Below are 15,109 nucleotides of genomic sequence, written 5' to 3' on the forward strand. Positions count from 1 at the left end.
CATTTTGATCATAATGATCTGAACTTACTAGTCTTTTTTTTTTTTTTTTTTTTTTTTTTTTATTATCCCCATTGCAATGTAATGGAACCACAACAATGTTCCTTAGAGAACAAGTGTAAAAGTGACATCTCTGTGAGATGACGGCAACCCCAGTGATAATATCACTGTCCAATGTAGACCTGTTGTATAGGTCATGATAAAAAGAGAATCACACTTAAAGATCAATGAGGGATTGCACCAAGCATACTATTAATTATAGCTTGGTGTCATACAGAGTTAAGGAAAGTTTATCTTGAGATACTTGCATCACATAATCGCATTATGAATGTATTATAGACTTGTACATAGCCTCATGAACCAGTGCTTATTGTATGTACAATACAGAACAGATTGCTTGTGTGAAGTGGATTGTGCATTGACATCATTCACAAGTTTTGAATGAAGTCACTCCCCACAGTGCAAATCTTCTTTATTTAGATATTGGCACTAGAAATCCTTTTGTCACCATGTTTTAATTTATTTGTTTATTCATTTGTTTTTATTTTTTAAGCTTGTTCATAACCCTACTTTTCAGTTTTGTAATGTCTGTTATGAGACCTTGTAACTAACTTTTTTAGTCACTGGAGAAAAGAAGTGCAGTACAATAATTTGTCAGTGTAAGTTGACTGTACAATGGAGTGTGCCAATAAGGAAGCAGTTTAATGTTTGCTGCACCTCAGACAACACTCCAAAAACACCTGCCACTTTGGCTTGTGTTTTAAGTTTACTGTGATACTTTAAAAGTACAAATTTTCATAGTTTCTTTCATATACATACAAGACTTTCTCATTGAAGGTGTCAGCTTTTGATCTGTCAGGTTCTGCTATTTGTTTTATATTCATTGGTGATGAGTCTGCTTTATGTATCTTTTAATTGTCAGCCGGAGCCTAGTTGTTTTTGTCACCTTGTTTAAAACTAAATTTGGGTTAAGTTTGATGAAGGTAGTGGCTTATCTGACAGTATTACTTGCTTGATAGGAAGGCGACAGGAATTAACTCTGTGACAAAGGCCTGTGTGCTTTGTAGCTCCGCTTCAGTTCAAGGTCTTGGAAGACAATGCCACCACAGATTGCCATTTTGGAACAGTTTTAGTATGGTTTCCAAGTGACACCTGACCATGCTCTGGGCACTATTACTGAATAGTTAGTACTTGAATCTCACCAAGATTTTACTTGGTTGAAATATACATTAACAGTGTACGTCCAGTTCCTCTACACTGAGATGTCAGGGACAGAACTAGGTAAAATTCCTGTGGCTGTGTTTTATGGGCACAGCAGGCTTGGCAATGCATTGTAGTACACTGTAATATGAGATAATTCATAACTTTTTGCAGCATGAACTGAATGCAGTTTTATTAAACATTTTATGTTTCACATCTTTTCTACATCAAGCAGACATTAATGTTTTACTAGCAACTCATATAGTCTATTTTAGTTAGGTAAAACTGCAGATTAGTTCATTGCAATGTTTTAAATTTCTTCTATTTTTCGTTGATGTGTTTTGTTTTGTTTTGTCTTGCTCTGAGTTCTGCATGGTTTAACTACATGAAAGCTCCACAGGCCTTTCTACCAGAATTGCCTCTAATAGAATCTGAGCATCTATATAGAAGCTGAAGCTTTCTCTCAAAACTTGAATATTCTGACAGCTTTTATATCCATATAATGAACACATTTCTGGGAACAAGGTGATATTAGATTAGCTGCACTTCATGATGCTTCATTTTTCCCCAAGTTCTTCAATGTTTCTCTACAGAATACCAGGAATGTCTTTCTATGGAGTGTATCTTAAGGAAAACTTCTACAGTGTATACTGGGCTCTATTACCATGTAAATATTCATCTTTACCTTTGGATTCCATTATTGGGAAACCTCTACTGTTAAAGATCTGTATTCTCAGCAGATTGTATGTGCCAGTTATTACTTGTACATGGTTCACTCGTGCAGTAACATGTCAAGACCACACCAGTCAGATACCAACACAATCCACCCTTCTTCATTCTTCACAATCCCTCTTTCATGCTTTCCGTTCTACTTCTGATCTCCTCTCTCTATCTTAATCTTGAACTCTCCCTCTTACTCTTTCATTACAATAAATAAGCTTCTCATCCTGGACTTAATTCTTTCTACAATCCACCAACCTTGTTCGTTCCTCACATTTTGTGTTTTCTCTGCAATTATTTATTGATTCGTCTTGGAAATATATGCATCTTGCCATTCTTTTGTTTCCAACATCTGAGCTGATGAATTTTAGGTCATTGGTTGGTGTTGGTTTTGCAGTAGTTTTTTTTCTGTTCCACTTCTGAGAATCCCTTCATCTTGCATCATTATCTTTGTGTTTAGGTAAAAACATCTTTTATCCTCTGCTTTTAATGTTTTCTTTTCTGACTCTTGCAGCACACACACATACATTACTACTAGCAATCTTCTTGATTTTATTCAAGAATAGCCTTTTTAGCCTCTCAGTACATAACATCTGTTATTTCTGCTGAACTATTAGTCATATTGGTATTGCACTTAATACGCTTAATCTTGTCCACTCTGTTGCAAGAATTTTGTCATGCTTTATTTTCTAAATCCCAGTACTCCTAAAACACACTTTCAGGAAATGAGCTCCAACAAGCTATGATTTTTAACCTGGTCTCATTCATCATATCCAAATTACCAGTAAACAGGAAACAGCACGTCTCTGATGGATATGCATGATTCATTGAGCTGTGATACCCTACCTGTTTCCATGCTGTAACTGCTCACTAACTATTTCTTGGATCTCTTGTTGCTTGTCCTGCTGTTAGATTTTTACCACATTTCTTCCTTTCCTTTCCATACTTTCATGACTTCCCTTTATTCTTCAATGACGAGTAAATTTTTTATTTACTGAAATTGTTCCTTCTATTCCACTGGATTAATACAATATTCAGTTCTTGTGCCTTCCATTGTGTCAGACAGGTCTCATTTGGCTTGATGCTTCCAATTAGTAATTCATTTAAACTTATTTGGATGACTGCAACAAAGAATGGGAAATCTTCATGCCTGTATTGGACACATTAGATCTACATGTGGACTTGTCATGTTTGGATTTTTTAGGTCACACTAATTTACACACTCATGTCATGCCTACAATTTAGGTTACCCTAGATTTACCCACAGATGTCATACTCTAAGTGCCCTTTACTCACTCCACCACTCAGTGTTTTCCTTGTCTAATGATGAGTCTACCCACTTCCAGTCCTCCCATAGAACAAGTGTTAGATGGTGTATTCTGGATGATGCACACGGAAGGTATTTGTGCATAAGGTATCAGAGAAAGCAAAACTTGTTGTTATACAGTTGAAGTACTTGGTTGTTTACTTGCCAAACTTTTGTATTCATCACCAAGATGGATTGTTGTCTCTGTACAAAAACTTGAAAGTTCTTTGGTAGTAGGGTTGTTCAGTTCTCAGCAACAGATTGGTGTGTTGACTTGGTGTGAATGGTCACCTTTGTATTTTGTTGTGAGGTGCTGTGGTTGCTCTGCTCTCTGTGAGGTTTGATGATGTCTGATATTGAGGATTTGTTGACTCAGTGTTTTCAGTTTTCTATTGTTTTGTCATCATGTGTCTGCTGCGTGAGGGATGATTTTTTTAAGCTGCTTATAGTTTTTCTTATGCAATTGTGTGACATTTTGCTGACTCAAAGCTTTACAGTTATATTCAGATCCAATGTTATACAGCTATTTTCTTTTACTATCATATGAGCATACCTCCCACTCAAATATTTAATTACCAAGCAGCATGAGAAGCTCAGCTTACAACTAGGCACTATAAAGAAAAAAAAAGTTAGAATAGCCAGGCTTTCCTACAAGCAGGTGACTCAGTTGTCACAATTATTTATATCACATTGATTTGTATCCTTTAGGCTTATTTTGTAATGTTAGGTCCTGACAACTTTTATGCCATACAAGCCTTACTTTATACCTCCATGACTTTAGTACCATGCAAGCAGTCTTACTTTGTGCATTGCAAGACTGGCTCTGTACCTCATGAAGCTCCCCTTGTACCCAACGAAGGATGTCTGTATTTTTATAAGCCTTTTCTAGTAGCACAAGATTTACTTGTACCTTAGCATGGCTCATGATGTACTTGTAAGACCTAGCTTACATTTGCAGGTATGATGTAGGTTGCAAATTTTGTCATTGCTACAAAACTCATTCTCCACCTTATAAAGCTTACATCATACTTGTTTGCTGTATGGGGTATCTTGCAAGGCCCCATGTATGTTGAGAGGCTTAGAGTGTATCTGCAATGTGCAGGTTATAGCTTACAAGGTTTGTAAATACTTGGAAGAGAGTATTTGCCTGTAGACCTTGTTCCTTGGAGGACTTGCCGTGGCTGAGGCAGTTTTCTCTTACAAGTGTAACAGAACAACATGTAGCCCAGTCTGCTGCTTTTGCCACAGAGTCATAGTGGAAATAGCATCTGATGGGTAATGTGTTTACACTATTGGTTAATCTTTATATTTGTAAAGTGGCAACTTGAGCAGAAGAGAGACTCCTGCCTGAAAATCGTAGTGCTAAATTCTGCCACAATGTCACTACTTTGATTAGATTTATGTCTCTTTATAAGATGTGTGTGCGTGTGTGCGTGCTTGCGTGTGTGTTTTTGTAGTTGTGACACGAAAAGAGTGATGTTGATTGTGTTCCATCTTCTTATCTGCTTTTATCAAACTTGCCTTCAAATTCTTGATTGTGTCTTGCATGGATCCTATTTCTGCACTAAGGTTGTTCCAGATTTTTCAGCTTCTTTATAGTAAGTTTTAGATATCTTGTGCATGTCATCCATCTCAACCTTTCTACGATCTTGTATATCCGAGTTGCACACAAACACTTCTTACGTCTTTCCTTGTTCAGTGAATTACCCCGGTTAACGATCATCTTTGTTGCTGTTCTTCATTTGTGTTTGATTTACTGTATGTTTTCCCTATTGTTTGATGATTCACTGTCATCTCTGATATCACACTAAGTCTTTCCTCATACAGTGATTCACCCATCATAGGAATTGTTTTTTGTTGCAGCTCTTATTCCTATTCAATTAACTTTATACATCTCCTATTGCCTGGTAATCATACTACTACTGTATATTCAAGCTTTGGGTGAGTCATTGATACATTTAGTTTCTTCCTGATATTTGAGCACAATTTGTACATTTCTCGATACGTTGTCTGCTTCTCGGGTAATTCTGTTTGTGTATCCCTGTGATATCAAGTTATCCTGTGTTACTCAATTCTTTCAACATTGATTTCTTGTTTTAATCACTATATTTTTTTGTCATTGAGTTTGGTGTGTGTGTGTGTGTGTGTGTGTGTGTGTGTGTGTGTGTGTGTGTGTGTGTGTGTGTGTGTGTGTGTGTGTGTGTGTGTGTGTGTGTCCGTCCGTACGTCCGTCCTCTCGAAAGATAAACACTCTAAGTAGGAGTAGGACTTGTAGATGTCACAGAAAATTATCAGACTTGCTTCTGCATATATCTTGTAATATTTACCCAAGATTTATTACAGGATGTAGGTTAAGAGCTAAGTCTTATTCTCAGAAGATAACCGAGTGTGTATGCGTGTGTTGCCTGTTCTTAGAAACTTGGTGATTGTTTTATTTTGCCTGAGTACTCAATTCCTAAACCCCATCCTGCATTAGTAGAGATCTTGTTTACAGTACTTCTGTGTCTGAAGAATAACAGTACTTGTCTGGATATCCATACTAGCCTCAACACTTGTATATGTGTACATGATTTGTGTCCAGATGAACTGTGTATGCCTGTTGAGTTTACTTACACTTTTCCCTCTGTCGTGTGTGTGTGTGTGTCCTGGTATTATTAAGCATTATTAACACACACCATCATGGCTGCTAGGGACACTGGAAAGATTGTATCACCATCTCATAAACATGCTAACCAATCCCAGACTTTGAGGGTGGTAACATAGGAGACATTTGTAATGAATGAGTGGTGTGAATGCAGCTCAGGCAGGCAGCTTATGTGAATGAAAACCATCTGGGACACTGAAGCCTGAAGACAGAACCCACAACACCTGCACTTGTTGGTACCACCTACATAAAGTTACAAGTCTGTGCTGGAGCATCTGTACCCATGTAGAGCTTGTGTGTGTGCCTCTCTGGTCCAGGGCAAGAGTGAAGACAGGATTCAGCTGGTCTTCATGCATCTCTCAGACTACCTGGAGTTTTAAGAAGGGGTAAGTACTGTTTACTTTCTGTGCTTGTGATTCTTTAAGGATTAGCACCTCAGTGGCTTCCTCTTCTTTTTCTCTTGGTATGCCCCTCTTACATAAAAGTGTTAAAAGGGACCTCATGTATCTTTATGTAATTGTAAAGTCTAGATTAGTGTTGCTGTTCCATGTGTGTTTGTAATCCTATTTATCAATTATCCAGATGTCAACATGGATTGTATGACTTGTTTTTATCATTCAGCAGGTTAACATTTGGTGCTTCAAAGTTTAAAAGGAGTCTCTCTCTCTCTCTCTCTCTCTCTCTCTCTCTCTCTCTCTCTCTCTCTCTCTCTCTCTCTCTCTCTCTCTCTCTCTCTCTCTCTCTCTCTCTCTCTCTCTCTCTCTCTCTCTCTCTCTCTCTCTCTCTCTCTCTCTCTCTCTCTCTCTCTCTCTCTCTCTCTCTCTCTCTCTCTCTCTGATTGGACCAAAGTGTCTCTCTTAACCGCTCTCTCTCTCTCTTCCTCTCCTCTCTCCTCTCTCTCTCTCTCTCTCTCTCTCTCTCTCTCTCTCTCTCTCTCTCTCTCTCTCTCTCTCTCTCTCTCTCTCTCTCTCTCTCTCTCTCTCTCTCTCTCTCTCTCTCTCTCTCTCTCTCTCTCTCTCTCTCTCTCTCTCTCTCTCTCTCTCTCTCTCTCTCTCTCTCTCTCTCTCTCTCTCTCTCTCTCTCTCTCTCTCTCTCTCTCTCTCTCTCTCTCTCTCTCTCTCTCTCTCTCTCTCTCTCTCTCTCTCTCTCTCTCTCTCTCTCTCTCTCTCTCTCTCTCTCTCTCTCTCAGGGGTAGAAAAGGAGGTAGGAGAAAAATAATAGAAAGGGATGTTTTCTTCCTGGGAGACGTTGGTGACCTCAGTAGGAGGCGTCAGTTTACACACACACACACACACACACACACTGGATTTTCTTACGTTTGGTAGTGAATTGGTTTCTGTTTCTTGCGTTAATCGTTTTCATTTAAGGATTTTTCTTTTTGTATTCTTTTCTCTAACTAGTTATTATGTTAGTTTCTTGTTTATTATTTTTTCTTCGTTTTTCGTTCACTCCACGTTTTGTTTTCTCATAATATTTTCATCTTTTATTATTGTTATCATTATTATTATTATTAGTAGTAGTAGTAGTAGTAGTAGTAGTAGTAGTAATTGTTGTTGTTTTGTGTTGTAGTTGTAACATGCGAATATTGTGTGTCCCCAACAAAGTCGTCTCTCTCCCCACAGGATATTTATTGGCTTGGGGAGCAGCGCGGCGAGAGAAACAAGGAAGGAATAACAGCTGGAGTGGAGGAACTGTGGCAGAATCCCTGAGGAGAGGCAGACTGGCTGAGAGATGATTGCAGGACCTCAGGCAAGGCTTTTTTTTTTTTCTTTTCCGCGGTATTAGGGTGTTGAGGGTCACCTTTGTGTGTGTGTGTGTGTGTGTGTTTCTGAACACTGGCGTGATATTTACTATCCTCCTTAGTTGAGCTTCTCTCTCTCTCTCTCTCTCTCTCTCTCTCTCTCTCTCTCTCTCTCTCTCTCCTCAAAACTTGCTGAAGTGAAAGTCTGACACGGATTTAATCTTTCCGTCTTTATTTCCGTCAGCGAGTGGTCTGGTTTTCATTGCGTGTTAACTTGTGCCAAAGTTGCGAAAAAGTCATGCAGCACTTTTAATTATTTTTTTTATTTTTTTCTAATGCTCTGTGTGTGTGTGTGTGTGTGTGTGTGTGTGTGTGTGGAGGGGACGAAGTGGGAGGCGCTTGTCAGGGTATTTCTGGGTGTAGTGTTAGGTTGGCCGCCAGATGCAGCTTCCCATTGGTTGCCTTTCTCAGCCCTCACTCACTGCCAAGTACACACTGTTACTAACTTACATGCTTCATGCACGCCGTTCACCTTCTTTCACCCGAGACTTTTTTGACGCATGAAAATGTAAATATAGTTGTGCCCCGCGTGTAACTGTCAATATCCGATGTATTTCACAATTTCGGTGCCGATGGATAGGAATAATTTTTGAACGCGTTGGCTGGCAGTGTGTGTGTGTGTGTAACTCCTCTCTCAGTGGCTGGTGTACATAATGACCTGCTCTGAGAGGGGGGGAGGAAAAGGCTTTTGATCTTGGCCGTAGTGTGAGGCATTGCGCGTGTGTGGAAGGGTGTATTGTCGAAGATAACGTGGTGAGATAGGACTGGCAGTGACGGGAGAGCATATTAGAGGGCCAACACTAAACAAAAACCCATTCAAATACCAGGGCCTCTGTTAAACATGGCCAGTGTCATCTCAAGAGGCAGTGAGTGTTTTTCCAAGCTTTGTGAAACGCTTTTGCGCCGAACGTACACTACATTAAAAAAATTCCGTGTAGTTGAAGTGACGGATTTTTAATGTTTACATGGCTATGAGGACAAATCGAACGTAAATTTACATTATTAACAAAAGAAACACTCAAGAATCCTTTGAAAATAGTACTGAAGGAGCAAAGCGTTTCAGGATATGGACTAGTGTGCTCTAAAAGAAAAGAATATCTCGATCCGGCGCTCCCCGCACTGCCTGTGTTTTTTGGTGTTCCAGGCCAGGGGTTCCTGAAGTGGAGCGTAGGGACGCGGTTGAGTCATGCCCAGGCTGCATGTAGGGACATCCTTCAAGGGGAGCTGGAGGGGATCAAGGCCGCTGGCACGTGGAAAAACGAGCGCGTGATCACCAGCAAGCAGGCCGTCACCATCCGCGTGGAGGGCCAGCACGCAAGTGTCCTGAATTTCTGTGCCAACAACTATCTTGGCCTCTCAGTGAGTACGATTTGTCGTGAACACGTAGCCATATTTTTTGTGTCAGTATGCTGCGCTGTAGTGACCGGTGGGTTTGGTAAATTTTCTGTTATAAAACTAGTCAGTGATACTGTTTCAATATTTTCTGTAATAATATAATGAGTATGTATGAATTGGTTATGTAAAACGTGTTATGTAAGTTTCAGTATTGTACTCAAATTAGATTGAGGAGAAAGGTAAGTCATATAGAAGTGGATTTAGTGATGCTGGTTTTAAGTATTGTACTACAATGACTGATATATAAAGTATGTCGGTCTGTTATATAAAACATGGATCAGTGCTGCCCGTGTTGCCTCAAGTTAACCTCCAGCGTTACCTAATGACACATGCTATTGTTGGGTCAAAATAAGTATCCAGTTTATTTTTTAAGCTGATCACATGTTAATTTTCCAGGCAATATTTCCACCATTTTGTTTATTTTATTACGTAACTTAAATCAGATCCTTTCCATGGCCTCGTTCAGTGAATCAGTAGTCAATTCATAGACGTGCTGTTCCAGAGTCACCCTGAGGTGGTGCAGGCGGGGAAGGATGCTCTGGACAAGTATGGCGCAGGGCTGTCCTCTGTGCGCTTCATTTGTGGCACTCAGACCATCCATAAGGTAACGAAACCCTTTTGGTCTTATTTTGTTTAATTTCTTGTTGTATTGGTGTGGATTCTTATGGGTTTTACTATAGATATCCTGATTTGGTCTCTCTCTCTCCATAATAGAAATGGAGAAAGTATCATCATACCTACATCACTTATGAAACCCTTTTGGTCTTATTTTGTTTCATTTCTTGTTGTATTGGTGTGAATTCTTATGGGTTTTTACTAAAGATATCCTGATTTGGTCTCTCTCTCTCTCTCTCTCTCTCTCTCTCTCTCTCCATAATAGAAATGGAGAAAGTATCATCATACCTACATCACTTACCTTTATTCTTTTATAGGAACTCGAGGAAAAAATATCAAAGTTCCACAGTCGTGAAGATTCCATACTTTATGCCTCTTGCTTTGACGCTAACGCTGGGCTGTTTGAGATCCTGCTGACCCCACAAGATGCCGTTCTGTCGGACGAGTTGAATCATGCCTCTATCATTGATGGCATTCGTCTGTGCAAAGCTCGGAAAGCCAGATACCAGCACAAGAATATGCAAGGTAAATCAAATCAGCCAGTGTTAGAATGCCTTTATTTAACCCCTTCAGTGTCATGACGCATTTCCATAATAATTTGCTATTTGATGATTTATACAGCTTCATAAACTAATGTTGGGGATTAGAATAGTGAAGATTGTGGCCATTAATCTTCTGACCTCCATAGATCCTTCCTAATGTCAATAAAATGGTCTAATCATACACAAATCACAAGGCAAAAACGTGCTCCAATATTGAAGAGGTTAACTGATCTTCATACACACTACTATATTGGAAGCTCATGAACTCTGCAGAAGTGAGGTGTGAAAGTATAAAGTTTTGTCATGTGTTTGTTTTGGATGGATGACAAAACCATGTATTGGTACAAGCTATGCCAAACATTCATCCTCATGATGTGTAAATGGATAGCATTAAGATATGGCCCATAGTAGATACAGTAACCTTTTGTTGTCACATGTTCATAATACTTGAACATCTGAGCTGGATATTGCTACTATATCTTGTAGCTTAATGAAATTTAATATTATGCACATAGTTAACACTTCACCTTAATGACCCTGAGAGCTGGCCACTGGAATGCTGCATGTTTTTACTTAGTTTGTGGCTGTATTTTTGTACATGTCATGGACATTTTATCTTGTACTAAAATTTAATGATATTATGCACACAATTAATACCACATTATAATACTGAGCCAACCAGTTGAATGTTAGATCTGTTATTTAGCTAATGGCTCAGTTTGATATACAGGATGTAATAAGAGTTTCTGCGGATACTGCCAGAGATGAAAGTACAGTTTATTCTAAGTGGATCTTGTTCTATGTTCATACAGTATGCATTTTGAGGCATTACTTGACCATGGCATGAAATTTGTGTGGTTATGCAACAGATACAATGGAGAATCACCATTTCCACATACTCCACATAGCTTTAAGTTATGAAATGTACAATTTGAACATATTCATCGTCATTGTCATGGAAGGAAACCGTGTTATGTGACTAACAATCAGTCAAGGCATTTTTGTTACAGTGACCATGTAGTGTCACAGAATCCAATGTATGTGCATTGCATTGAACATATTCCTCTTAGAATAATATGTACTTTCACTTCTGGTGGCAGTATCCTCAGAAACTCATGTTACACATAGGTATTGTATTATATGTTTATATTTAAATTTTACACAAAACAGTATCAACACTTCATGGTCACTTGACTGTTGGATCTTTTTGTTTACTCATGGTTGTATTTCTCATCCTTCAAGACCTAGAAACCAAGCTGCAAGAGTTTAAGGATGCACGCATGAAGCTCATCGTGACAGATGGAGTGTTCAGCATGGATGGCAATGTGGCACCTCTGCCAGAAATATGTGCCCTGGCTGAGAAGTACAATGCTATGGTGTTTATTGATGAGTGTCATGCTACAGGCTTCTTTGGGAAAACAGGAAGGTAAGATAATATAAAATTCCTTCAAAGTGCTCTATTTGATAAATACTCTTTAAGTGATGGTTTACATATAGTGTACGGAAGCTAATAGTATTGCTTTCCCTAGGGGAACAGAGGAACACTTTGGTCTTCAGCCAGGTAAGGTGGACATCATCAACAGCACACTGGGCAAAGCATTGGGTGGGGCAGCAGGAGGCTACACCACTGGGCCCAAAGAATTGATTTCTCTTCTGCGACAGCGGGCAAGACCTTACCTCTTCTCTAACTCACTGCCACCACCAGTTGTTGCCTGTGCCAGTAAGGCAAGTATTTTCTGTGCAATGCATATATCACCAATTTGAAATGAATTCTGTCATCTTAAATGGATGAATACCTTCATTCATGATACATTTTAAGTTAGAGGACAAAAAGGGATGAATACAAAAAGTAATGATTAATGGAAACATATTTGGCATAGCATCTGGAAAAATTCAAAGAGCATTGCATATATATATAAATAAGATATGGTAAGGTTATTTCAGAATTTATAATTTCCATTTAAATCTTCAAATCAAATACTATGAATCACTATTTTACTTTGAAAGCTGGAGATAATTCAGGGATTCAGATTAAGCTTTATGAGTTACATGTCTACATTACAAGTTATGGGAAGCTGTTAGATGAGTAAATACATACACAGATTGTCCTCATTCTTTCTTTGGTTTGTTGGTGTTGACACTTTATTATATTTTTCAGGTCTTTGATTTACTCCTTGGAAGTTCAGGATATGCTGAAAAAGTTCAAGCCAACACAGACCGATTCAGATCTCAGATGACTGATGCTGGATTCATTATTGCTGGAGAGAACCATCCCATCTGCCCAGTCATGCTGGGAGATGCTCGTCTTGCTTCAGTCTTTGCTGACCAGATGTTAGGTGTGCACCGTTTGATTCTTAAAGTATAAAGATTGAGTTTTACAAAACAAAATCAATGAAAAGTGTTCAGTGAAAAATTGGCTGCTGCTTATTAAATTTACGGGCATTATCTTCCTTGGAAAGTCTAGTGGAAAGCTCAGACTTTTTTTCTCTCCCAGATGTTAATAAACAGTGGCTGATATAGTTCTAGCTATTATCTTGAAGGATAAGGTATTGCCATCAACAGATTTTTTTCCTTAAATATATTTTCAATGAACAATTACTGTACATATAATTATTTTTTTCCACAGTAGCCAAGTATTCTGAACTCAAAGTAATGACGCCAGTAAAATAATATTATTATTATTATTTTTTTTTTTTTATTATTACTTCTAAAGACTAGTTATACTTATTAATGTGATGCTGTTTTTTTTGGTTGGAAATGACTTGTAACTACTGGTTTTGTTGATGTTCTTCAACAGAAAGAGGAATCTTTGTCATAGGCTTCAGCTTCCCAGTGGTTCCCAAAGGGAAAGCAAGGATCAGAGTTCAGCTTTCTGCATCACATTCATTTGAAGACATCGACCGCACAGTTGAAGCTTTCAAGCAAGTCGGCAAGAGTCTTGGTGTAATCAACTAAGAAGGTATACAAATTGTATTCATTAATGCCATTTATTTCTTAAAAGCTAAAGTTACATGTTATCTGCATGGCAGATAAAAATTGTTCAAGAGTAATATAAAGTATCTTGTTTATGTCAATATGTGCATTCACTGGCTTTCTGCATCAGACATTTTATTTTATGATGCCAAGTAAAAGCATAATCAGTAAAAACAGCATATGCTGCCTGTTCTTTATGAGAATGATATTGGCCAAAATCAAGTATGGCTTCATGATTGCATTACACCAGAAACATAACAAGAACCATTCCTCATCAGCTGGTATATTTCATCTCATCACTAAAGGTAATTCCATCTGTTGTATGCAGAGCCCAAGTAATCTTGCTGAGGTTCCACCAAGAAATTTGATCAACCTAAAAATTTTTCCCAGATGTAATGGTGCTTCTGTCTGTTGCAGGTAGTAGTTAGTGGATACAGTGATCTAATGAAGAAGAATGAAGATAGAGGCTACGGAAAGTAGGGAACAAACCTTGGTAAATAGCAGTGCTGGATGGTCACACTCCTTTCATATTTAATATTCATTGATTATTTTTATATACATGTGAGGGTTGACATCGATGGTATAATTGTCTATAACTCTATATGTATCCACCTCTTTGGCTGTCTTCAGGATACTTTCCTTATAAACCACATCAAAAGTTTACAGGTGTGACATTGATGTTTATGTAAATTACAATGAGATATTAATCCACAATAAAAAAAAAACAGCATTACATCATGTGGTTTATAAGGATGAAGAGAGAGCTCTGATACTTTCACCATCTCTTTCAGATTCAGCACTGCCACTCTTCTTATTAACACTACTTGCAATTCTACTCTTGTGAAAGCAGTCTTACTTCTAGTATGTAACATTTTATTACAGTTTTGTCAAGATAGCAAGTTAATAGTTAGTTACACTGTGTGTCACTGCATCATCAGCTGTAATCTTTACGTAAATAGTCTCTCAGTAAAAGATTTGATAAATTGTTGAGAGGAATAATAAATATATGAGTGCCAAAACTGTATGGCTAGTGGGTCATGACATTGGCTCATCTGAAGGAGTGGTTCTGTGCCTACAACAAAATGTACAAGGTTTACTCACCATGGCCAGGCACCACAATTTCCATTAATGGCTGTTTTAACCAACAAAAAAGCTGTTAAACAAATCACCCACTCTCTCTCTCTCTCTCTCTCTCTCTCTCTCTCTCTCTCTCTCTCTCTCTCTCAGCACCATTGATGTTAAAAATATATGGATTCAATGGCATGAAATATGAAAAATAGTAGACCTAATTTTTTTGTACATCACCTTGCTGCTGCTTAATAAATTATTATTACCAGTACTACATGGCTTGTTACCTTACCATTTGCAAACCAGAGGTGCGAGAAGCATCACTACTGCAAAATTCTCAAAAAGACATGCAAAAGTAATGCAATGGCCACTTTGTTACTTTTTTCATGGATAGTGATGTCTTGATTCTATTGAAAATTATTATATATATACAGCAGTATAATGTTGCTTTCCTCTAAAGTTAAGGATGACTATGTGATTGATATGCTGCAGAACAAGACTGAGAGACATACTGGTTGACTCTATTTATTCAAACAAACAGAAAGAACATTTTGCCCAAGTATATAAGCATAATTAGTTGATGTAAAATTTGATATAAAGGGGAAAAAAAAAAATGCACCAAAAAAACAAGAACAAAAACCACCCTGTATGCATTATGGAGTGGCAGGAGAAGGACATACTAAGTGTGGAGCTTAACGTGTGAAGAAGACTAGGAAATGAAAAAGTTCCGAAGCCTATTGTGTGATGAGCAGTTTAGTCAAGACTAGTTCATTCTTTAATTCACATGATAATGATCACCTTTTTTAACTGAAGTGATTTTAGAATCTAAACTGAGTTGACTCTAAAAG

General features: G+C 38.2%; 1 protein-coding gene across 4 annotated transcripts in view; it reads left to right on the top strand.

The window, feature by feature from the left end:
* Nucleotides 1–71: 71 nt before the first annotated feature.
* LOC123506682 (2-amino-3-ketobutyrate coenzyme A ligase, mitochondrial-like) overlaps nucleotides 72–15,109 on the top strand; it is a 16,272-nt gene continuing 1,234 nt past the window's right edge. Inside the window, exons 1-11 of one of the 4 annotated variants that reach the window (XR_006675484.1) lie at nucleotides 72–6,253; nucleotides 7,490–8,534; nucleotides 8,813–9,027; nucleotides 9,566–9,667; nucleotides 9,996–10,203; nucleotides 11,463–11,646; nucleotides 11,750–11,945; nucleotides 12,379–12,556; nucleotides 13,018–13,179; nucleotides 13,611–13,686; nucleotides 13,985–14,535. Coding sequence is in view for 2 of the 4 variants with exons in the window: in XM_045258936.1 (XP_045114871.1) it covers nucleotides 8,510–8,534; nucleotides 8,813–9,027; nucleotides 9,566–9,667; nucleotides 9,996–10,203; nucleotides 11,463–11,646; nucleotides 11,750–11,945; nucleotides 12,379–12,556; nucleotides 13,018–13,175 (1,266 nt within the window). In the remaining 2 variants the exon portion in view is untranslated. Of the gene's footprint in view, nucleotides 6,254–7,489; nucleotides 8,535–8,812; nucleotides 9,028–9,565; nucleotides 9,668–9,995; nucleotides 10,204–11,462; nucleotides 11,647–11,749; nucleotides 11,946–12,378; nucleotides 12,557–13,017; nucleotides 13,180–13,610; nucleotides 14,536–15,109 lie in introns of those variants that run through there. The other 3 variants (XR_006675485.1, XM_045258936.1, XM_045258937.1) reach the window with 3 other exon arrangements.

This window comes from Portunus trituberculatus, chromosome 20 (genome assembly GCF_017591435.1).
Source record: "Portunus trituberculatus isolate SZX2019 chromosome 20, ASM1759143v1, whole genome shotgun sequence".
Classification (NCBI taxonomy): Eukaryota; Metazoa; Arthropoda; class Malacostraca; order Decapoda; family Portunidae; genus Portunus; species Portunus trituberculatus.